The 24,166-nt window shown below is 38.0% G+C and overlaps 2 protein-coding genes across 3 annotated transcripts in view; one reads left to right on the forward strand and one right to left on the reverse strand.

Annotated features, from left to right (window-relative positions):
• The first annotated feature begins 1,612 nt into the window (after positions 1 to 1,612).
• atp1b1a (ATPase Na+/K+ transporting subunit beta 1a) lies at positions 1,613 to 8,770 on the forward strand. Its single transcript, XM_057337567.1, has 6 exons — positions 1,613 to 1,833; positions 4,297 to 4,425; positions 6,163 to 6,318; positions 6,653 to 6,837; positions 7,230 to 7,313; positions 7,396 to 8,770. The coding sequence occupies exons 1-6, from the start codon at positions 1,740 to 1,742 to the stop codon at positions 7,651 to 7,653; spliced, it is 906 nt and encodes a 301-aa protein (XP_057193550.1). The 5' UTR covers positions 1,613 to 1,739; the 3' UTR covers positions 7,654 to 8,770.
• A 2-nt stretch (positions 8,771 to 8,772) lies between these two features.
• nme7 (NME/NM23 family member 7) overlaps positions 8,773 to 24,166 on the reverse strand; it is a 33,616-nt gene continuing 18,222 nt past the window's right edge. Inside the window, exons 10-12 of one of the 2 annotated variants that reach the window (XM_057337564.1) lie at positions 23,911 to 24,012; positions 9,478 to 9,585; positions 8,773 to 8,846 (exon numbers count right to left, since the gene is read on the reverse strand). In XM_057337564.1, coding sequence (XP_057193547.1) covers positions 8,814 to 8,846; positions 9,478 to 9,585; positions 23,911 to 24,012 — 243 coding nt within the window. In that variant the 3' untranslated portion in view covers positions 8,773 to 8,813. The other variant, XM_057337563.1, reaches the window with a different exon arrangement.

Genomic DNA, 24,166 nt, shown 5'->3' on the forward strand with positions numbered 1-24,166 from the left:
AACGCTGTTGCAGGTAAGACATTGCTGATAGACTGAGGTCATGCTAAATTCAGTCAGCAAACCTATGCTGGAATGCAACACCTCTCAGAAGACTTGCCAATAGCCTGATCTGTGTAAACACAAAGCTATTGCTTTCTTACTGGCCAGTAAGAACATTTATTTCTATTAATTTGATGAAAAACTTCTGTGCATAATATTATTTTGAAACAGTATGGGAATGAGGCTAATGTGTCAATCAACACAATTATTTTCAGCTCTTTCAAAACATTTTACAATTTGTAACAATAACTTTGACATACCTTTGCTGTATTTACTGCACATAACAGAGTTAAGGCTGCTCCGAGGAAGTTCTGTACTGGCTCAGTGACAGAGTATATGTTTTATCATAAAAAAATCAACATTAATTTTTAATAGTATTTATATGATTATAATTTTTTATACAATTTTATATAATTTATACAGCTTATCATATTCTTCTGTCATAAAAAGAACTTTGGGACGCTTCATAAGACATACTAAGATGCTTGGCAGTGAAACTAATTATATGGACTAGAGGTCATACTTGGCTCAGTTAAAACACCTGCATGCACATGTTTGATGCTCCACACCCACCTTTTAAAGACAACAACTAAATGCACCTATTTGTTTCATTAGGAGGCACTGCAACTCAAGTATAAACCCTTCCACACACTTGTGTTCTTTCCCTTTTCACTTAATTCTGATAAGCAATCATCATTTCACTCTTTTTAATAGATGTTCTATAGAGTTTTGGGGCAAAACAGATTTTGCCCCAAAACTCAGAAAGAACCAGTATTCTCAGTATTCAGGGCTTTAAAAAGGAATAATAACAGCACAGGACTAGTACTTGTTGTGGCTTGTCTATGGTTTATGAGAAAGAGCATCTAGTGAAATTACATTTATTCCCACAACCTGCAGAGAGAACTATTTTACTCTGTAGCAACGTGTACAGACTCAGTGTAGGTGGACTCACCTCTAAACTCCCTCTGTTACCTCCCACAAATGACCTTGAATGGGGCATAGATCAGATACTTGAACTTGGCTATTCCACAACAGTTCAGCAGGAAAGTCTCCCAAACAGCATGAAAGAGAAAAATGTCAAGATGAGCATAATTCACATATTATTCATTTTCATGGAATCCAGATTTAAAAAGAGAATGAAAATGTGATTTGTATCATAGCGCCATCTGTACTTTAATGCGTGCCACGAAAGTAAACACTACATTTGTTAATATTCAAACTTTATGTGAGCAGTCAACTCCCATCCATTGACATTTCCTCGATATCTGCGATAAATATGCAGTACATAATTCAAGCATTTACAAGGATATGGAAATGTGTACGACACTCAATGGCATTATAATGACAACAGGGTGGGAAGAGCTATATTTTTTAGGTAAAGAAACCCGTTCACAAAGTTTGAAAGAACAAACGGCTTTGAATTGTGCTCATGCGAGCATGAATTCCACCCCCATTTACAAGCTGTTACGCAAATGAAAAACGGCCCGTGATTGGTCAGAATGTGCCCTCCCTCTTTTGAAGGTAACTTATTAAAACAGCCGTTAGGCGGAGTCGAGCACCGGACTATAAATACAGTAAGTACAAGCAAAGGTACCGGGTACGACTTCGTCCTTTTCTACAACATTTAGAAAGGGGAAACATCGCTGTGAAGTCACTAAGGCCCAATTAAACATAACCAAAAAGGGAAATACATACCGAAAATGTCTGCAAATAAAGATGGTGATGGTGGATGGAAGACCTTTATCTGGAATTCAGAAAAGAAGGAATTTTTAGGACGCACAGGCGCCAGTTGGTGTAAGTCTAAAGATGTTTTTCCTCTTCAGCGACTCTTCATTTGGATTAAACTATTTAAAGGATGTTAATATTGATGCGGCACAACGTTAAATAGAACCACAGTAACGTTACTGACTTGGGAAAGACTCGACACCTGTTTGAGCTGACTTCACACGCTATTTGAGTCGTGACTTTCGTTTTCAAAGGGGAAAAACGCCTCGAGGTGGCGGCTTTCTGACACTGTATTATGACAAGATTGTACTTTTACGAGAATTAAAAAAAACAGAGCAATGTCGTCGTTTCAGAACGTGCTCTCTTTTGTGAAATGTATTATTATTGACGTTTGAGTTATAGTCCTGTAATAAATGATCAAGCGATCACGGACTAATACGTTTACTTAGCCACAAGTTTGTGCGCGTGCTAATTATTGAATGAACAAATCACGAACATCCCACTAGTAAAATGTTTTCTGTATTTGTTTTTATTAGATGTTGAATGTAACGTAATTGCAAGGGCTCTTTGAAAGTTAAAGGGTCATTTTGAAGGTCGAGATGATGTTGTTGAGTTCTGTTGTGGTTTAGTACAGAAACGGTCTGTCAGCTATATCCTAAAATATGATAGATTATCATGTATAGATCTAAAATCGAGTAGTTGTCTATAAGGTATACTTTTCTAAGTGGTTCAGGTTACATGAAAGTTGTGAGTAGTGTCAAACAGAAGCAAATAACAGTAACGTGTGTCCAGGTGATTTTGTATTTTCATTCTTCGAGAGGACTCAAACACGGTTTTTTAGTTAATATAAATCACCCTGTGGCCGGGTTTTTGGCTATTTATGTCATGTAAATGTAGGCTTTTAGTGGCCGACCATCTGCGACTGATCGTTTTATCAGTTCTGAACATTTGCGCCTATGTCTGAACTACTTCTGATGGTTGTATCGATCCGTACACTTGTTTTACTCGCAAAGGCCTGCTTACAAAAGTTGTAGAAATAAATCATCTTTAATCATACAAATGTTCAGTTTAAACAGTGAAATAAAGGAGAAAATCATGAAACGGGGTTGAGTTTACTCTGACGTGGAGTGTGGCAGTCACATGTAGCTTAGCCTGCTAGTGTCACTGTGTGTAACGTTACTTTTAAGTGCTTTGAAAGAAACATAAATAGCTGTAACAACTTTCCTAAAGTTGTACGTTTTTGAACTAACATGTCTAGTGTAAGATATGCTTGGGATATGTAGATTTACTGGCATGAAGTATCCAAACACTATTGCGTAAACGGTACGAGTTAAGCGAGGAAGAGGAAGCTGTCAGTTTAGGAAATACATTTTCTGACGCGTGTGATTTCAGTAAAGCTTTGTATTGTTCTTTTAAAGAGTTTGTTTGACTTCATTGTGTCGATATAACCTCCTACTTGATAAACATGAATGAATAGTTCGTCATTTGTCGCTTACCCCCTGTGATATGCAGTTTTTTGTCACGCAGGTTGACGTTCACGTGCCATAAGAAAATCTGTAAGAAAGTATATTTACGCAGTTTTGTTACATAAAGGAGACCTCTGTTCATGACAACTGCGATGGGTTTAAAGCCGAAAGGTTCCTGTTTTCTTGTGCTTTTTTTCTGTTTGTCATTGTGAATGTGGCCTTCAGTTGGCATTAAAAAGCCATTTAAAAAAAGATGGGGCAAGCTTCTTTCTCTGCCCACACTTGAAACTATTGTTCAGCACAACTTAAATCTACAGGAAACACATTCAACTTTGAATACAATGCTTCTAAGGTTTTTATTGGCAGAAGTGGAGGAAAGGAAGTGTAAGACACACAGGCAACCACAGTTATGTTTAATAGGGACTGGCTTATAGCAAATGCATTTGGGGGCCATTGCTACTATCAATGAAGCGTACAGACTGGCACGCGAACGTTATGCTGCAGTTCAGAGCTCATCTTCCGTTGTTGCGTCATACAGGGGACATTTGAGTTCTGGGAGGTGGTGTTATGAGTAATGTATGAGCTGGACTAAAGATGGTGTCACTGTCACCTCAGACACTGCATAGTGATGAATTCCTGGAAAGTTTTGATTTTGTCATTGATACGGTCACTTTGAAGATGCAAGGCTCCTAAGACAGCTGTTCACTTCAACTTTGGATATTAGAAAGGCCTGTGACGTGATTGTGACATGAAATAGTTTGCACATTTTTGGAAACAAAACCACTTGTTCACATTTTGTATAATAAAACAAAACTGTCACTAATTATTATGAATGCTGAAATTAATTAGCTTCTAATGTTCTTATAAAACTATAGTAAAACTTTAGTCTGGGGGTATTTTCTATTAAATGCTCAAGGCTCATCTAACAAAATGAAACTTCGATTCTTTTTAATATGTCATTGAATAGATTTAAGATCATGTTTGCGTGTGTTTGTGGAAACTGAAATGAAAACCAAGTCATTTTTAAACAGTTTGTTAATTTTATGCCGTCTGCTTTTCCTTGCAGTCAAAATCTTCATCTTCTATGTAATCTTCTATGGCTGCTTGGCTGGAATATTCATTGGCACCATCCAGGCCTTGCTTTTGACTCTCAGCAACTACAAGCCCACATACCAGGACAGGGTGGCACCCCCAGGTAAAGAACCAAATCGATCATGATGTTAAAGATATTACACGTCCAAGACAAGTATCGGCCCAAAAGAGCCCTGAGAATGAAGTGGCAACCCTAAGAGTTACAGAATGAACTGTGTGTACTTTTTAAAGTGAAAAATAGTTTTGACCGGTATATATGCAACAAAGTTTTAACAATGTTGTCAAGTTGTTGATGGTTCGGATGTTCTATTATCACGTTTAGTGCTTCCAACAGTGTTTTGTTATTTTCAAGCATGGCTTCATTTCAAAAGAGAAACCACAAATATTTTAACTGCCAAAGGCATTTGCTAACATTATGCACATACATACCTTCATTTGAAAACTGTTGTGGTCCTTTTCAATTTGGAGACATGATTCACAAAAAGCTTCTCCATCACAAGCTATAAAAAAGCAACACCGATGGAACATTACATACTATTTTATGGTACTGATATGGAAAACGGAAAGGTCAGTCTGATTTATACACACTCAAACTGTTCTATAATGCTGGATGTTAACATTGTTTCTGTAAACCTTGTGACAGCTCTGAAGGTCTGTCTGACCTCAGAGAGAGGGTGGAGGTTGTGGGGGGGTATAAGGGAGAAGTTACAAAGAGACACAGAAAGCCATTATGACCTTCACACTCCCTAGACAGAAGAAGCTTCCTGTTTGAGTACTGAGAGCGACCCCATTCCTCACATCTACACGTCTTTGAACTGGTATATCTTGTAATTCTGACACCCTGTCTGCACTTAAACATGCCACTAAAATAGTTTACGACAGGTTTAAGGTTTATCAAGCTTTCCGTAAGCCTGTTTTGCTGGAAGGAAACTTGAGCAACTGAGCTTTGGCTGAAAAAATGGCGAATGAAACAGTGGAGAGCATTGTGTGCTGTGCTTTCCGTAATCTGTGGAAGTTTAGACGTTGTTAGCCTGCCCGTCGCTCAGGCTGCCAGGCATTTGCCACACCAGCCGTGCCAGTGGATGTTTGCACAGTGCACACTCCCGTCTTGGCTTTAAATTTAGATTTATTCACGACCGAACATAAACGTCTGTGCCAGAAAGAGCTGTTTCCCCTTTAAGAGAGGCACCGGTGAGATCTGAAGTCTGGTGAAAGAGACAACAAGAGTAGGAATGAGTGGAGATCACCATGGTGTGCTGCTATTCGCTGTGAAGAAGGCCGGTGAAAAGACAGGCTGCCTGCGCAAGTCCCGCCTCTTCGGGGCTAAAAGTTTCCATTGTGTTAGAGGAGCATGTGAGCGTGTGGAGAGGAGGGGGAGGCTGGGAGACTCTCACACACTCTCGACTGGATAGGCCGAGTCTGTGTGAACTTGAAAGCTTGTTTAAGCAACTTTTTTTACACGCAACACTCTGAAGCTCTTCTTTTCTGCTAGCTGTGCTATAGTATAGCTGCAAGCACATGAATTGGACGTCATTGCCGGCCTGTTGAAAGGCAGCCTGGCATTACAGCCAATATAAGGTTTCTGTTTGCTCGTTCTCATCTGCTGGTTTTGCTCATACCACTCCCCATTTTGGCTGTGAGCCTGTGCTGGTGGAAAATTACTGCCAAGCTAAGGATTTGAGTAGCAAACTTCTATGACAATGAATGGACGTGGTTAAAGGGCATTGTCAGATGTCATTGCAATGGGGAGATAATTTAAAGAGAGTCACTTCTGAATGAAAATTTGTTGCATGTTATTCTGAAGGGTTTAGCTAAATTGAACCATTTTACTTTTTCACAGGTCTATCACACAACCCGCGCTCGGAAAAAGCAGAATTCACCTTCTCCATGAGTGACGAGAATAGTTACAAGGGATACATAGAAAATATTGACAAGTTTCTGTTGCCGTACGGCAGTGAGAAACAGATCGATCAACTAAAGTTTGAGGATTGTGGAGGTACAATGAGTCCTAAGATACTTTTTATATATGTATGTGTGTTTATAGATCATATGTATAAAAACAACAAAGGTGCTGGCATGTTGAAGAGACCTAAGTAGGTCAGCCAGAGATCACTGAAATGGGTACCGTCTAGGAAGTGATCTACAACCATCCTGAGCTCTGAGTCATATGATCTTCATTTACTTCAAAGTTCACGTCTTAATCATACTGCTTATGTAGACAATTGGAGCTTTATTTGACTCATTTTGCCGTCTTGCATGTTCATGAGCTGTTGTTGTAGGAACCAGTTAATACAGTTGCATTAACAGACTTGTATGGATTTCATATCCAGTCGTACCCAGAACCTACACGAATCGCGGAGATGTGGAGAGCGACGATGGCATCAGGAAGGCTTGCCGTTTCGATAGGTCCATGCTAAGAGACTGCTCAGGCTCATCGGACAAAACCTATGGCTTTAAAGAAGGCAAACCCTGTCTCATTGTTAAACTCAATAGAATTGTCAACTTCAGGCCTCGGGTGAGTCTTAATCTTGTTACAATAGAAATTATTTCATGAAAAATGTTTTTTTTTTGTTAGAAACGGCACTTGTAATAAGAAATGTCATGAAGGTTTATGTTCATTTTTAAAAATACTATCGCTCATTGTTAATTGGTTTGTATTAAATTAAGTTATGTTAACTTGTTGAGATTTATTAACAGATAGGAATTAACAATAATCATTAGGAGTATTGTTTATTATTATTTCCCATTAGCTATTACCTTGTTGAATAGTCTTATCATTTTATTTAAACTCATTCCTTTAATATGAACCATTTTATTGCCATGTTGTGTGCGTCATGTGCTCGTAAAGTAAAAAACGGATTTGTTATTTGCAACATGAGTACGTTTAATCTTTAAACTCTCTCCCAGGCTCCAGCTAACAATGACAGTCTTCCTGTGCCAATCCACGCAAACTATCAAGGCAATCTGATTCCAATCCATTGCTCAGCCAAGGTAAGACATCAGTCACATCTAAGAAGACCTCCATACAGCATTCCTGAGAAAGATCTAACACGAACGATCCTTTTCTCAACAGAGAGACGAGGAAGCAGATAAGCTCGGACCGATCGAATACATGGGAATGGGTGCTGGTTTCCCTCTCCAGTATTATCCTTACTACGGCAAGCTGCTACAGCCGCAGTACCTCCAACCTCTCGTGGCCATCAAGTTTCAGAACATCACCAAGGATTTCGAGATGCGCATCGAGTGCAAAGTATTCGGAGAAAACATTCACTACAGTGAGAAAGACCGTTCTCAGGGACGCTTTGACATCAAAATGCTGATCAAGTCATGACCATAGCTACGAAAGTAGCACCTTCACTCTGCCCATTTCAAAACGTGATCATTTAGACACATTCAATTGGATTAAAAAACAACAACAACCAACGTTCACAACATACGGGACCTACACTTAATCTGTATGCTTTACACTAGCTTTCTCTGCATGTCTAGGGTTAGAATGTAAATGACAGGAAGAGTAGCAATAGCAAAGTATTTATTCTACTGTAAATGAGAATATTCTGTGAGCCATGGGACGTTCATTTTATTACTGTAAATTGTAATTCCACTACTGATGTAGCGAGCAGTGTTTCTGTCCCCTGAGTATTTCTTCCTAGTGTGGTCTCTTTATGGAGTTTGCAGTGCAGTAGTTGCATACAGTGGTCCTTTCCAAGCCATGTTGTAATTTCTGTTGTCTTATGTGAGAAAGCCTTAGCGGTCCAAGGTGTGTGTGTGCGTATGTGGTAGTACATGTGAGAGTTTGAGTGAGAGCGTGTTCGTTTTTGTCTACTTAAAAACTGAAAATACTGGCATGGTACGCTCTGAACTCCCCGGATCTGCGTGTATGTGTGTAAATGACTGCACTCCGTTAAATTCTTTTTTCCTTTCTTTATTTTTCGTTGATTGTGGGGAATATGTTTGTACATCACCTTTTGACGTTTCGTTTGATTGTCTTGCAACTTGGGAAATTGGGGCTAATGACAATTTTTGTGTAAGGCTTATATTCTTTTAAGTGTAGAAATGTGTGTCTAGCCTGGAGGACTGAAGTGGCCAGTGGTCACCATGGCAACTCAGTACTTATACCTTTTTTCTGGAGACATCACATGATGTGTGGTGTTACTTTCTAATGAATGTTTTAGCCATTTTCATGGTGGAAGAATTTTATATTTATGCAGTTGTACAATTTTTGTCAGCAGGAGAAAATGTAATATGTTTGAACCCAGATACCAAAGTCACTGGTTAAAGGTTAGAAACCTATCTGATGCAAAGCAGTACCCCATGTTATAGGATATTTTGTTTGTGTACAAAACAATTCTTAAAAGTCAATGTTGTACATCGGAACACTTGTCAAAAGATTGTAATGTTATTTAAATCTGGGTAAGACCTGAAAAAATAAATGGACAGACAACTGAGATTTTGTTAAAGTGTTCTTTATTTAAATAGCGTCACAGTTGCTCACCCATCTAAAATCTTGAAGAAATACTGGACCTGCAAAAAAGAAATCAGTCTTTCATAACAACATTAGCACAACAAAACTGTTTATACAATTACACATATCATAAATGCAGCCTTCTAAGTACACTAAAAATAACCTCAGATGCGCATTCAGAACTTCATTCACTAAGCACTTTATCAGGCCTCGGCAACAAGTCACCAGCTTGTTTAAGTTTCAAACAATTGACTTTCCCTGAATCGTGCCTGTTACAGCAGTGTGTGTCAGCTCGGCGCAGAAGAGTTTGTGCCGGGCCTCTGAGGCCTGAGCTCTTGGAATGTCACGGCTGAGTCGGTCAGCAGGCAAATGATTAACAAGGGGCCATTTGTGCTAGGAGGCTGAACAGATCAGGAGTTGTGCGAAACAATGACGTCCACCGGGCCAAACCCACTCCCTGGCATAACTATGTCTTTTTTCCTCCGACCAGACCGACCTATGCCTGCTTCCCTTCCTGTGAGACGTGACACCAGCCTACGGTGGACAGTCATGAGACATGGATGCCGTTTTGTTCTTGTGGGCTCCAGAAATATTTCCCAACGCGCATCAAAGCAAGTTCTGCCTCTAAACTGCGAACAAAAATGTGACTGTGTAGCTTTTGCAGTTTGAATGCGATTTGCATGTGCTCACCTCCAGAATCCCATCCTCGGGTAGGTCTGTGCAGTGAACGCCGTTCTGCACTTTGTTTCTGCCGTAGAGAGCTCGTAAAGTGTTGGGCCGAAGATGCCGTGCGATTTCCTGTAAGCGAACAAAGAACACAATGACAGCTCCTTAATGGGTTATGCTAGAACAATGGAGCAACAGGAAATTCTCTGTTGAGCGACAGAATGAAAACATTTGTGATGATGATGCGTGTGTTGTGATGGTTACTCATGGCCAACAGTATGAGATCAGATAACGTCACATTTTATCCATGGCATTGCGTTACTCACACGTGCCTGTTCTCGTTACCGGGACACACTTCCTATTTACTGCAAACATCTGCTATTTATAAAACTATTTCCATCCCCCATATGATTTTAAAGCCACTTACCAGTTTAGCTTTTAAAGATGTTTTCAAATCACCTTTGTCTCTTAAAGACAAAAACTTCACCCAAAAATAACGATTCTGTCATCATTTAATCACCTTCATGTGGATCAAAACCTGTTTAATGACTCTTTTCTGTGGATTACAAAAGAAGATATTTTGAGAAATGTCTTAGTGGTTTTGTGTCCATTCAATGGAAGTCAATGGGGTTCAGTGTTGTTCGGTTACCAACGTTCGTCAAAATAATTTTGTGTTCTGCTAAAGAAAGAAAGTCATGATGATGATGAGTAAATGATAAAAGAATCTTAATCTTTGGTCACATTTTTTCAGTCGTCAAACGGAAAAATAACATCCACAACAACAGCAGACCAAAAAACCTGAAAGTCTCAGACATGCAACAAAATCAGAAATCATTTTATAATAGTAAGAAATTTTTTAAAAGTATAAGATCAAGTCTACATCACTTCGGAAAGGTCCACGAATGTTAAATAAATCCTCCTCCACTGCCATTATACAGCATGACAGAAGTTCAAGGGGTCTTGGCCGAGTTTACTCTGAGTTTATATTTCACTGCCCTTTCAGCAGAATGTTGGACTAATACCAGGTCTTGACTTTAATTCTCGCTCACATGTGCTTCTCATTCAGAGCTCAGCTGGCCAACTGGCTAAGGCTAAAACAGAATGTGATGAAATGTTCCCAAGGACACAAGCTGCTGGCTCTACTGTCCTCTGCTAATCTCTGCCAGTAGGAAATTCAACACCCCACCCCATGGGGGATGGGTTATCTAAATGTAAATAAATTGGCTTTCTGTAGCCACACCCATCTTGTTACTCCATTTTGATCTCTGAAGTTCCATTTCAGTAAAATAGTACCTGCTAAGACCTGCACGGTTCAAACATGTCAACAAAGCATTGAGAGAGACGGCGACCACACATGGCCATCAGAGAAAGTCGGTGCTAAAATTGGTGTTTTGGTTGAAATAAAGACAGCATTGTATGATTTACCTGCTTAAACGGAAGAAGCAGGAGAGATTTAGAGACTTATGCTTGTTTATTATACTCTAATCTTTTGGCACCGTATTTCAAACACATTTTGAAAAGTGACGTTACAATAATAAATGCCTTGGCTACATTTGTCTTTATCTAAAGGTGCTGTATGTTCTCTCAAAACACAAGAAAATCTTGTCATGGTTGTGAGGCTATAGATATTAAAAATAAAAATTCAGTCATTTATTTACCTCATGTGGAACACAAAAGAGGATATTTTGAGAAATGTCTAAGTGGTTTTGTGGCCATACAATGGAAGTCAATGGGGCCAAATGTTGTTTGATTACCAACGTTATTCAAAATAACTTATTTTGTGTTTCACAATAAAGTCATTCAAGGTAAGTAAATGATAATAAAATAAAATAAAAAACTGAGTGAACCATCCCTTTAAGGTCCATTCACACAAAGAACTATACGTTTAGAGATAGCCTTAATGATAACTGTATTAACATACACAACACAGTCTCACGGGAATTCGTGACATTGTCACAATTCGTGTTCATGTTACCCAGCACGACTTTCAATTTAACGTATTTTAATACGTGGTATCTTTCACATGTATAAATGTATCTTCCTATTTCCTACGATCTCATTCGTATTTTTTGTTATGATTTGACTTTGCCCCTTTATAGTGACAATACAGAACTCTGGTTGCTTAAATGGAAATGCGCCTCATCTTTGAGATAAAACAGACAAAAAAATCCACAGGCATGTGTGTTAGTAGCGATACACAGTCTAGCAGTCTAAATTTAACTCAACTTTATTTATATAGCGCTTTTTACAATTTTCATTGTTACAAAGCAGCTGTACATGAAACATATTGACTATAAGCAAAACATTAAAGTTATACAAGTAAAAACAAACAAAAAAACAGACACAGAAAACAGACACGCACACAGGTTCATATACACCCAAATGCATAAAACACAACTCCATACGCACAAAATACGCATGCGCACACACACAGCATGGTTATCACAGAGAAGCACACATTTAAGATAAAGGAGAGAGAAACACAGGTCAAATATTATACAGACTATAATTTCCTATATGTAATAATAAATAAAGGCAGCAGCTATTTGCACTAAGTGTAAATAGCGACAGATGCTATTTTGGCAGTAGTATTGTAGTATAGAGGCAGTAGTATAGAGAGATGTATTTTGGCAGTAGTATTGTGGTAATTTTGTGTTATTAAATACCAGGCTGATTTGCAGTGTCCTCCACAATATAATTACATTAGTTAGCCACAACTGACCTGCGGCTACTGAACTTAAATCCAGCCAGGCCCTCACACGCAGACTACTGAAATAAGCAGGTTAATATTGCCTCTCTCACATAGATCTCCTTTGAAAATGTGTCACACATTTTAATGAGTGACTGTTTGATATTAATATAATGATTAGTGTTTGACGTCAATCAAATCAAATTTCTTACAAACAGAGTCACTGCCAGACACTGTAAATACACACCAAACCATCACTATCACCCACCCTGTCATACAGAACATAAAGAGAACGTCAATACAGCGGACACGCTGACGAAAGACTACCGGCTAGGAAGAGGTAAAAATCATTACCTCACAAACCCTCATCTTTCTGTTTACTGAAAAAACAGGGCCCATTTTCAGGGCAATACCCTGGTGCTACTGTGAAGTGAAATTATACCTCTGATTTCAGCATGTGAATGTCTGCTATGTTTTTAATCTATTTTACCACAACACGACTTTTTTATGTTCAGTTATCTAACTTAATTCAATCAATTTGGGAAAAATCCAGTTGCTTAGAAAAATAAGTCAAATGTGAGCCTGGAACACAAAACCAGTCATAATACATTGTATGGGTCAAAATGATCGATTTTTCTTTTATGGCAAAAATCATTAGGATAGTAAAGATCATGTTCCATGAAGATATTTTGTCAATTTTCTACCGTAAATATATCAAAATTTGTGTATCCGTAAATATATCAAACACTTTTGTGAGTGGATGCAGCAAAATCGTCTGGAAACCCACCTACAAACTTCGCTTGTTGCTGTCTGCTCTTCGGGAATACCCCGAAGTTTGGTATCTATGTAAAGCTTAGAATTTTGATTTATATAATAAATATTTTTATTTTTTGCACACTCACGATTCCAGATTTTCAAATATTGTCCCATCATAACAAACCATACATCAACTGAAAGCTTATTTATTTGTTTTTTATTCCAGGGTCACCATTAAGATTTGTTGTCAAGTGTTAACATTTTGGGTCAGGGGTTTGTTTAAATCTCTAATCCTATGTCTGAATGATGTTTACAAACTACCTCAATTAGCAGTGCTATGTACAGGGGCGGACTTACCATTAGGCAAAGGTAGGCAATCGCCTGGGGCCCCGAGCTACCAGGGGCCCCCAAAAGGAAGGGGCGGATTTAACCAATAAGCCATGTCAGCAGCCACGTAGAGCCCTAAGTAATCATCAAAATTGTCAGCATATCCCTGTTAATGTTTTACGTTATTACATCTGTACGAAGGCTCTCCGTACTGTACGCACTAGTACAGATATTTGGTCACATTTAAATGCATGAAAGGTCGTAAACCACAAAAAACACGGAGAGAGGGCACACTTTGTATATAGGCTAGTAATCCCAGATAATTGGAGGCGGCCACCTCAAACAAATTTCGTGCCGCCTCAGACTCAATTCTAAAATATGTCGAGTGTCTTCACAAAAAACACTGCGTGCATTATTAAACAGATTGTCATTTGTAACTGCAGTTACGCCACAATGGAGGTGCTGTTTCGTTACCAGCAGTGAGACGCTGAAGAGTTCAGTAAAAGAGCTATATTAGGAGCTGTATTAGCTGTGTTTCACGGCTGTTCAGGTGTTTTACGTTCAATTTACATTTTCTTGAATTTCTTGAAATGGTTTCCTAAACTAACTTTCTGTACATTATTATAATGTTTTTAGCTGTGAAGTTGGCTCGTTGAATCAGCGTTATTCTGTACACAGCGAGTTCGCCAGTATGAACGCACATTGCGATCAGAACGACTCGCAAACAAATGACTCCTTTTAACCAATTCGTTTACACAGAATGTAAGAGATCAGTGAATCGTTCAACAGTGAACTACAAGAGAACGTAGGGTGTGAATGAGCATTGCTCATTTAGTTAGACTGGTTACTTATGGGCTAAAAAGTCTTATAAAAATGGCTTATATTAAAATTTTCAACTTTTCTGTTTGTTTGAATAAATTTAATGCTTTATATAACTTATTAGTTTGCATTTCATCAAATTTTTTTAGAACTTTAATATAACTGTTTTGTTAAGACACTTAAAGGGACGGTAGGCCTACATGAGCGTTGCACCACCTCCGCCTCATTTTGAGCCAGGAAAAACCCTGCAGATGTATTTTTCCCCATTTATCATTTGGGAAATCATTATTATTATTTTTTAATTAGTGAGTATCTGCTTTATTAAGCTTAGTTTTCCCCTGTTACTTTGACTAGGGGTGAAAAGTTGTGTGCATTGATGAGGAAGAAAAATAAGGGTTGCAGTTAAGTAAAATGGCGCATAGTTGGGGCCCCCATACATGGATTTGCCTAGAGCCCCCAAATCACTAAATCCGCCCCTGGCTATGTAAACGTTTCACTAGCTGTACAAGGCGATATCAAGTGTCATTGTGCACTTTTAACACGTCTGGGAGAGACAGGCTGTTAATGGTGGTGTCCAATGAGGACACCGAAAGCTCAGTCTCAGGCAAAATCATCTGGGGAATTAGTGACATCACAATGCCTTGCCATCATCATTGTGTTCACAAACAAAACACCTCACAGGTGGTGGCAAGAGGGATGCATCCAAATGTCACCCAAAGTGACTTATAATGAATTCAAGGTATACATTTTATCAGTATGTGTGTATTCCCTGGGCATCAAACTCACGACCTTTGTGCTGCTAATGCATTGCTTTACTACGGAGCCCTTTTAGGGACATGGGGTGGAAAAAATATGAAAGGGAAGAGAAAAATATTTTTTAAAGCTTTTGCGTTATCTCGCAAAAGTTTTGCGTTCCCCCGAGAAACATTGCGTTCCCTCGCAAAACTTTTGCGTTCTCTCGCAAACATATTTGTGTTATCTTGCAAAAACTTTTGCGCTCCCCCGAGAAACATTGCGTTCCCTCGCAAAACTTTTGCGTTCTCTCGCAAACATATTTGTGTTATCTTGCAAAAACTTTTGCGCTCCCCGAGAAACATTGCGTTCCCTCGCAAAACTTTTGCGTTCTCTCACAAAACTTTTGCGTTCTCTCGCAAAACATTAAAACGTCCTGTTGTCCTGCTCTGTACATTAACAATGGAGCGGTTCATAGTAGATTCCCGGACCAATAACTCGTGAGCTAAACTTTGTTATAACACAACTAACACCTAATTCCTTAGACAAGGATCTACAACCTAGTCTTCCTCAAAACGAGAATATAAATTGATTTCTGTATATGAGCAGGCGACACGGACAAGTCCGAAGGGACCGTCTGCAAAGTGGCTGTAAATCCGAAAAGCGTTACTACAAAAATAGTCATTAATAACTTAAATGTTACACACTGTAGTCTCACCAAATTCAGTTTACACATTAATGCTCTCCGGCTGAATTGAAACTGGCTTTACTTATTCTACAGTATGTAGCACTGAAGTTAATGACTATTTTTAGTAGCCTAATGATCTTCGGGTTTTGCACTTTACAGACGATCCCTTCGGTCTTGTCTCAGCTGGCTCCCGCCTGAGATCAAGGCTCGATTTGTGGGAAATTAAGTTAAAGTTCATTGTTTATGTTACTTAGAATGAGGTGTCATTTGTGTTATAAGAACGTTTAGCTCACGAGTTATTGGTCCGGGAATCTGCGACTATAGACCAATGTTTATGTACGGAGCTAGTCTTAAATCCTGCCAGCGGGACATTAAACATGAAGTGTTTGTCCGAACTCGCAAAATGTTTTGCGAGATAACGCAAATATGTATGAGAGAGAACGCAAAAGTTTTGGGAGATAATGCAAATATGTTTGCGAGAGAACACAAAAGTTTTGTGAGGGAACGCAATGTTTCTCGGGGAACGCAAAACTTTTGCGAGATAACACAAAAGCTTTAAAAAATATTTTTCTCTTCCCTCTCATTTTTTACACCCCCATGTCCCTAAAAGGGCTCCGTACTTTACCAATTGACAAAATGACAAGTTTTTTGGCTAACGTAGTGTGTTATTTATTAGCTATTTCAAACTACTAATAGTCACCTTAAACATTTCTTGCTCTAATGTGAGGGAAAGGGTAGCTCAACCCTCATCTATGTCAAACGACGGGCACATTGAGTGAGAGAACGCGAGTTGAGTCACGGTCACATGTCTCACTCACTCAGTGTTCCTGGTGCCACTCTGATGTAAGAGGGCCTTAATTAAGCAGCAATCGATGCTGTGGGATGACGACACTGTAGCTTCCCAAGAGAACACTACCATGGAAACCGCAGGTCTCCACAGCTCTGCTTTTTGGCTGCATGCTTACAGCCCTTACACATTGCTAGCATTCAGCACCCTCTGAGAACACAATTTAACCCTGACTAAGTAAATAATCTAATATGATGATGAACAACAATTTGGTTTACAATGGGAAATGTACATGAGCAAATATTGTTAGGGTGCAAGGTAGGGTTTCTGCCATACCTACCTAATAAACAATTTATGGGTGGTTCTTTAAAAACACAATAATTTATAAATTGAATATAATTAAATAATTAAAAATATGTTGTGACAAAGCTTGCCTAACTTCTCACAAAATCTCTCTTTGTTCACAAAATGTTAAGAAAACTACAAAGCTTCAAATGCCTTAATTGTATTGTAAAATATGTCAAATACAGTATATCTATATATTTAGATATTAAATGTTTTTCTTTTCAATGTGTAAACAAATGTGTAAAGTCAACATAATCAAACTTCAACCACTTAAACCAAAAAATGAGTGACTTGGGTTGTAATGGTTTAACACCTGAAGCTCTGAATAGCTTTTGAAGGATTCCACTATTAGGAAAGAAAGAGTAGCTGATGTTATTACAGTACATGCTAAGGTCTCCGATCACGTCAATCTCACAGTAAGAGTTTGTGCGGCACAGATTTCAGAATGAATTGTTTTGTGAACTTGCCACAATGTAATGCAGACTTTGCAGAAAGACGTTTAAAGGGACAGTTCACCCCAAGTTGTTCCAAATCTGTATACATGTCTTTGTTCTGATGAACACGGAGAAAGACTTTTGGAAAAATGCTTGTAACCAAACAGTTGGGCATTATTGACTATCATAGTAGGAAAATAGCTTTGTACATTTCTTTGTTCTGTTGACCACAAAAGGAGATATTTTGAAGAATGTAGGAAAGCAAACCGTTCTGGGGCACCTTTGACTATCATAGTAATTTTCCTACTATGGTAGTCAATGGGGGGTTAGAACTGTTTGGTTACAAGCATTTTTACAATATCTTTATTTGTGTTAATCAGAACAAAGAAATTTATACAGATTTGGAACAGCTTGAGGGTGAGTAGATGACAGAATTTTCATTTTTTGGGTGAACTGTTCCTTTAAACATTGTTACTTTCACATGTGAAAATAAAATTGCTCAACTGGTAAAGCATGGCATTATAAATGTTCAATTCCCAGGTAGTGCAGAGATAAAATGCATAACTCAAACACTTTTGCTTCAACATAGAAGAACATTATAATATTCACAGAAATGACATAAATGACATAATGTTCAATCATTTGTACTTGGGTGAATCACGCTTTGCACATAAACTACCAGAGAATAACATTACTGCTAAAGTAATGTAAAAAAACATTACTGTGGAACCAAAAGTGGTTTTTCTATGTCTTCGCTTTGAAGAACCTTTTGTAGCACATGTATTTTTCTAATAGACACCTAACAGGACAGTACAGTCGACATGTGTAGGTCAATGCAGGGTCAATGGAGTTTTGTTCCGCTGTACACCTTATAAGTGTAGAAGGCAACACACCACCATACTAGGCAAAGCACATCAGATACTACCAAAAAATGAACGTAGATCACACTAAAAATAACTCTTATAGAGCTACATAAAAACATTTCTACCCACATAAACCAACTTTAGCATTGTGTTTAGTTTTGATGTATGTGAAGGTCATTGAAACATGCGCCTTTTCAAATGTCAAACAAAAAGCAGAGCAATAAAAAAGACTAACGGCGTATTGTCTAAAGCAGACGTGTCCACACATCTAGTATCTTATCTCCACAGTCTGTGACGAACAACCGGACACGGTTACATTCTCACTGTTTACCGTGTTACAGGTTACCTACGTTTCCAAGTGGAGCTTCAGTTACTGTATTTTGGCACCTTGAGCTGAAAGCCAGTCAGTCATTGACAGGCAGTCGGTTGAACTTTGTCAGTCTATACGATCTTTTGGCACTTTGTCAGTCGATACGATCTTTTGGCACATTATTCATGAGCTCAAACACCATATGAGACTTAAGTAAAACTAAGAGAAGGGGACCTTTGTGTGTTCTCAAACAAAACAAAACAAGCTCATCTTTGCTTTTCAACCTTGGACTAAAGTTAGTCTCTGAGCTTATCATCAGTTCTGATACTGATAGAAAAATGTAAATGGATCAAGCGGAGCAGAAAATAACAATCTGAATTTATATGGTGTTTACAGAGTGCAGGAAAAAAGAACCGAGGCATTATTTTTTCATTTAATACAGAAGACTACAATTTCACACGTTTGGGTTGCTTGTTCGAGGACGTTTTTTTAGACTGTTTCCTAGTAAAGGGCAAGGCAGACATCCGAGTCAGAGAATCTGGTTACACTGAACAAAACTTTCAAAGTTAGAAGAAATACGAAAGGACAACACTATGAACATTTGAGTTCATAAAGCTACTAAGATCAGGTTTTACTACGGTCACAAATAACACAGTGTTGGCTTTCATACGTTATTAACATGATAAGAATATCTGTAACATCAAGGTACTGGAGAGAATCACAGTGTTCCAGAATCACTGATACCATTCCTAAAAACTGGCATCACAAATACAACAAATGTTTTCAGAGATCATTACAAAAACATTTGTGAAACATCTTTACATCTGACATAAGTTACAATGAATACAAACATGACCAAATTCTCAAAGCTCACGACCAAATAGATTATAGGCTGGCTTATGGTCAGTGTAAACTCTCATGGTATTTTTGAGGCTGCAAGACTTGCCAGCAAAAGTTCTCCTCTTAACCCAAAAGAAATGGTTTAACAAAGTTTGTTGGTGTTTATTTTCATATAAATGGATTTGATTGCTAAGAAAGAGTGATGGAAAACTAATAACTCTCCAATTCATGGATTTCTCATTAGGCATGAATAATGATATGCTACATACTTTAATAAACTAACCAAAATAATGTGCATTTCAATGTATTTTTTAAAGCTCAAGTAGCCTTTATTACAACAACAAAATGTGTATGTTTACCAACACATCATCATAAGAGCAACCAGTCAGCAACTACACTGACTTAAAGGAACAGTTCACACAAAAATAAAAATTCTCTCGTCATTTACTCACCCTCAAGTTGTTCCAAATCTGTGTAAATGTCTTTGTTCTGATGAACACAAAAGAAGATATTTTGAAGAATGAAAGCAAACAGTTCTGGGGCAGTTTGGACTACCATTGTAATTTTTCCTACCATGGTGGTCAATAGTGGCCAAGAACTGTTTGGTTTCCAAATATTTTCCTCTGTGTTCATCAAAATAAAGACATTTATACAGATTTGGAACAACTTGAGGGTGAGTTAATGATGACAGAATTTCTATTTTTTGGTGAACTGTACCTTTAAGTATCACAGGCCATACAGGAAGTAATCATAACACAGTTCTCGGTTCATTTCGAGTTGACATGACAAAAGTAAAAACGTAAAGTTCAGTCAGTTAGTCAAGATCTGCTCAGACCGATTTAGTCAGTGAGAGTCATTAGACTGATTTAAAGTGATAACTCGTAGCTCTGGTTTTTGAGTCTGTTTCATTGTCTCATTAAAAAGAAATGGCTCTGAAAGCTCATTCATACGCAAGGTGGACCACGCTGGTCAAACTGTATGCTGTGGCTCTGTAAAGCCAGATTAGAAGTGCGAGAAAAACAGTACAGTGCCTCTTTCCATTTGTATTGATGGGAGAGTATATTCAAGAACATTTTGGGGACTCCTTTAGGTCAATTGGTACAGTAAAGCATTGTGCACGTAGAAAAATATTTGACGTTTTGTCTTTTTCCACAACAAGGCACACGATCCTGTGACACTCCTTAACAACTCTGCCTCTTTCTGAATCAAAAATAACTCTACAAGGTTACTCTCACTTCAGTGCCATCAGTGTTGGGTAAGTTACTCTCAAAAAGTAATTAATTACTAGTTACTAATTACATATTCAATAGTGTAATTAGATTACTGTACAAATTACTCTTTCCAAAAAGTATTTAGTTACTTATTACTAATTACTTTCTATATCCTATATCAACCTTGATTAGTTAAGTGATTCAAGGACAGGCATGAAAGGGCTCTTTTAATTCATTTAAATAAATAATATTAAACTACATAAATTACTCTTATTAACTGACCAAAGTATTACAAATGTGAGAATTATACATTAAAGCACAGATTTTTAAAGTTAGACTTTGAATTTTGATGTCAAATTCCACTATTGCACACACATATATTACATAAAGTATTTAGTTTAATTACATCAAAAGTAACTGTAATTAAATTACAGAAAAAAAATAAGAGTAATCCCTTACTTTACCTTTTCAAGGGAAAAGTAATTAAATTACAGTAACTATTTACTTAGTAACTAGTTACACCCAACACTGAGTGCCATTTGGTAAGACATTACACAACTAAAATGCCTTTGGCGGCCGGAGCAACAAAGGACAAAGAGTGAGAAAGCACAGTAGGAGAACCTCCGGGTGACCGGGCAAAACAGTGGTTAGTGAAGCATGCTGAATCTAGACAACCTAACCACATAATCATGCTTTGACCTTTCTTTCCAACCTCTACCACACACATCACCAAACTTACAAAACTGGGACACTTCTACTGTCAAGATCTCTCCAAAACTTTCCAATTTGTATTATTACAATCTTTGTGTTTGTGAAAAACATGCCTGCCTTCAGAATCAGTTAGCAGTGAGGAACATAATTCTCCCTTTATGAACTACAACTAATCCTTCACAAACAATGCAGACAATATTTCTCAAACATTAAAGCCTCTCCTTCATTCACACAATCCATTTAACAAACAGACCAAAAATGTAGATGCTGTCAATGTGATGTAGTCTTTATTTTATTTGTTTGGTGGAACAATTTTTAAAAGAATATCGTCTTTTCCATATTAAAAGGACTGGGTTATCAAGCTAAAGAATGACAAGCACCTTAAAAGCTGCATTAAAGTAGTCCAAACAACTTTTCTAAAGTAATTTAGCTTTGTATGAGTAACTCGTTCAGTTGTCAAGTCTCAGCAGTTAACAGCTCACTGGATTAGAAAATTATTGCTGAATAATGACTTAGATTACATATCTCTTCTGTCAGCACCTGATCGATCAGTTCTGACTTCTATCTCTTTTCTACTCTTTCTATAAAAAAATTTAAAAAATAACTTTGCTCCTTATACTGTGGTAGGCTTTGTGAGACCAGTTTTATTGCACTTATCCTTTTTGTTGTCCTTATGTTGTTCCAGTTGCTTCCATTGTTTACCTCATTTGTAAATCGCTTGGGAAAAGCGTCTGCTATATGACTAAATGTAAATGTAAATATTACTCAGATGACTTGGAATAAGGAGTAAATATAAGATAACAAGTTTCTGATGAGCAAAATCATTCAACAGTTTTTTCCGCCTCTTAAGGTCTTTGCACATACAGTCCGAAATTTTCGTATGCGTTTTTCGTATTTGGCTCTTGTTTGTACGGTGTCTCTGAATTGTTAAAAAAGGCCACTCAAAATGCTTGACGGATGCGAAAAACGCATAAAATCTAACCCGGTCCGAATTTTTTTATGACGGACGAAAATATCGGAGGCAGTGTGTAAATGTGATTGACACAACGTGAGGTCGTATTTATTTTTTAACGTGCGGAAATTTCGGACGCAAATTTCGGACTCAATGTGCAATGGTCTTAAATCTAAACTCAGAGTCAGAGAACTGCAGCCATTAACCGTATAACTCATCTAGAATGGACTGACAAACGTAATCCTGAAAATATACAAATATAAAGACAAAACATGTCATCGCAAACTGAGACAATTCCTTTGAAAACCTATTGTAAACTCATTTGCACACAAATATTCCAAAATGTTCATTGACTCAAGAAGTTGTAATACATGCTCTAACACGCGTAAGGTGTCTTTACACAATTCATTTGTGTATTTGTTTATTGTAATGTGTGATTTGGTGACTAGAAAGGAAGTGTCTATACTAGAATGTCAACAGGAACAGTTTGCCTATTCTAAACACACACATTTTCACTGTGTTTTACCCATCGTAGCATATACACCAGAGACATGCAACCACACCAGCATCAAGTATGAATGGAAAAGCCAGGAAACAATATAAAAAGAAAGTCATTAGTGAATCTTTGCAAAAACCACAACATTCCCAAGTGAGTTACAAAACTTCTTAAATGATGTAAGACACTACATGTAGATGTTTAAAGGCAGACATGCATTTGAAAACCAACAACACACTCTCACGCTCTTTTTCTCCCACTCTGTGTGTGAAAGAGGAGGGGCTGGATCAAGGGTGAGGCTGTCAATTCAGAAGTACAGAGCTTTTTCCGGGGGCCAACAACTGAGCAATCCATTTTGACCTTGTAAAAGGTCACAACATTCATGTTTAGCATATCAAAGCCAGTCGCGTCAAAGAGTACAACTGTATGTAAAAGAGGAACATCCGCTTGTGTAAAGTATAAACTGTGAATTATTTACAATACCATGTACTTGGCCGGTTATCAACTTCTTCTAAAAATAGGCAATCATTTATTTAATCTTCGGCAGCCTGTTTGTTTGATTAATTCACTTTTTCATGATCCCTGTGTTAATTCCTTTTTATTTTATGTTTCTTCCTAAAACAGGAACTTGAGGCGTGGAAAACAAGGGTAAAGAAGTCTATAAACTTTAGTTGACATCACGTTTGTGGGCAGTGGTCTTGCTAAGTCTTGGAGGCATTTTATTTTACAGAACAATTTACTGGAAAAATGTAGATGAGTGCAATATAAATTATTCATAATTTAGGTTATTCTAGCAAGGAACAATTGTCGCAACTTCTAGGAAAGCACTTTAAAATGAATTAAATCCACAAGAATAATTCTGATGGGATCTTTAAAACACTAAACGCCGCAGAGCCTATAATTCAATTCTCTAACCGCACTTGTTGATTCACAGGAAATGGACTGTAATGGAGCACTTCAGGGAAACCGACAAAGTCCACATTATCAAATCTTTTAGTACTAGTATAAGGCCGATGAACCCTAGTCCAAGGACTCCAAGAAGCAATGATTGTAATTCTTATCTTACTGAACATCAAAAGTGTGAACTGAAGGTACCAGGCTTCCTCCAGCACTAGGAACAAATTGGACAGCAGCCATCGAGAACCGAAACAGTCGTCGTGCAACATGAGAGAGCAGACTAATCTTTTTTACGAGACGGAATCTTGACGGAGGTGTACATTTCTACTAGCCGTGCAGACACAAAGCTGGTTTTTAAGGGTACAGGCGATATGCCTTCAGAGTGCTTAAGAGTACATGATACATAATGTAAAAGAGGTCAATGGGTCCAATAGACTGAGGGACTATTAAGTCTTCTGTTTATACCTTGATATGACCATAAATGGACTTTTATACATGTTTGTACCATATATGAATGGTACCGTTATATTGTGCATGTGTTAACTGTTTTGTAAATCTAATACACCTTTTTTACTACATTTGATTCAAGTTGTCACTCACAGGGTCTACCGGTCCGCAAAACTCACGGAAGGCTTTGGGTGCGTCGGCAGCATGGATCTCCAGGGCCATACAAGGTCCAGAACAAAGTTCATCCACCATATTCTGCAACACAAGTAATGAAGAGTTAACTATTCTCCCCGCTCTACCTGCTGTGCTCCTACCAATGAAAGAGCTTATTATCTGAACAGACCTTGGGATAACATTGGAGCAGCTGGAAGACTCAGGTTACCAGTCCACCGCTTAATATAAATATAAA

This window comes from Triplophysa rosa, linkage group LG7 (genome assembly GCF_024868665.1).
Source record: "Triplophysa rosa linkage group LG7, Trosa_1v2, whole genome shotgun sequence".
Classification (NCBI taxonomy): Eukaryota; Metazoa; Chordata; class Actinopteri; order Cypriniformes; family Nemacheilidae; genus Triplophysa; species Triplophysa rosa.

Bases quoted from the DNA above. Each gene is read 5' to 3' on its own strand.
- atp1b1a (XM_057337567.1), top strand. From the start codon at position 1,740: ATGTCTGCAAATAAAGATGGTGATGGTGGATGGAAGACCTTTATCTGG. The intron at 1,834-4,296 runs GTAAGTCTAAAG...TTTTCCTTGCAG, and splicing joins ACGCACAGGCGCCAGTTGGT to TCAAAATCTTCATCTTCTAT. The intron at 6,838-7,229 runs GTGAGTCTTAAT...ACTCTCTCCCAG, and splicing joins TTGTCAACTTCAGGCCTCGG to GCTCCAGCTAACAATGACAG.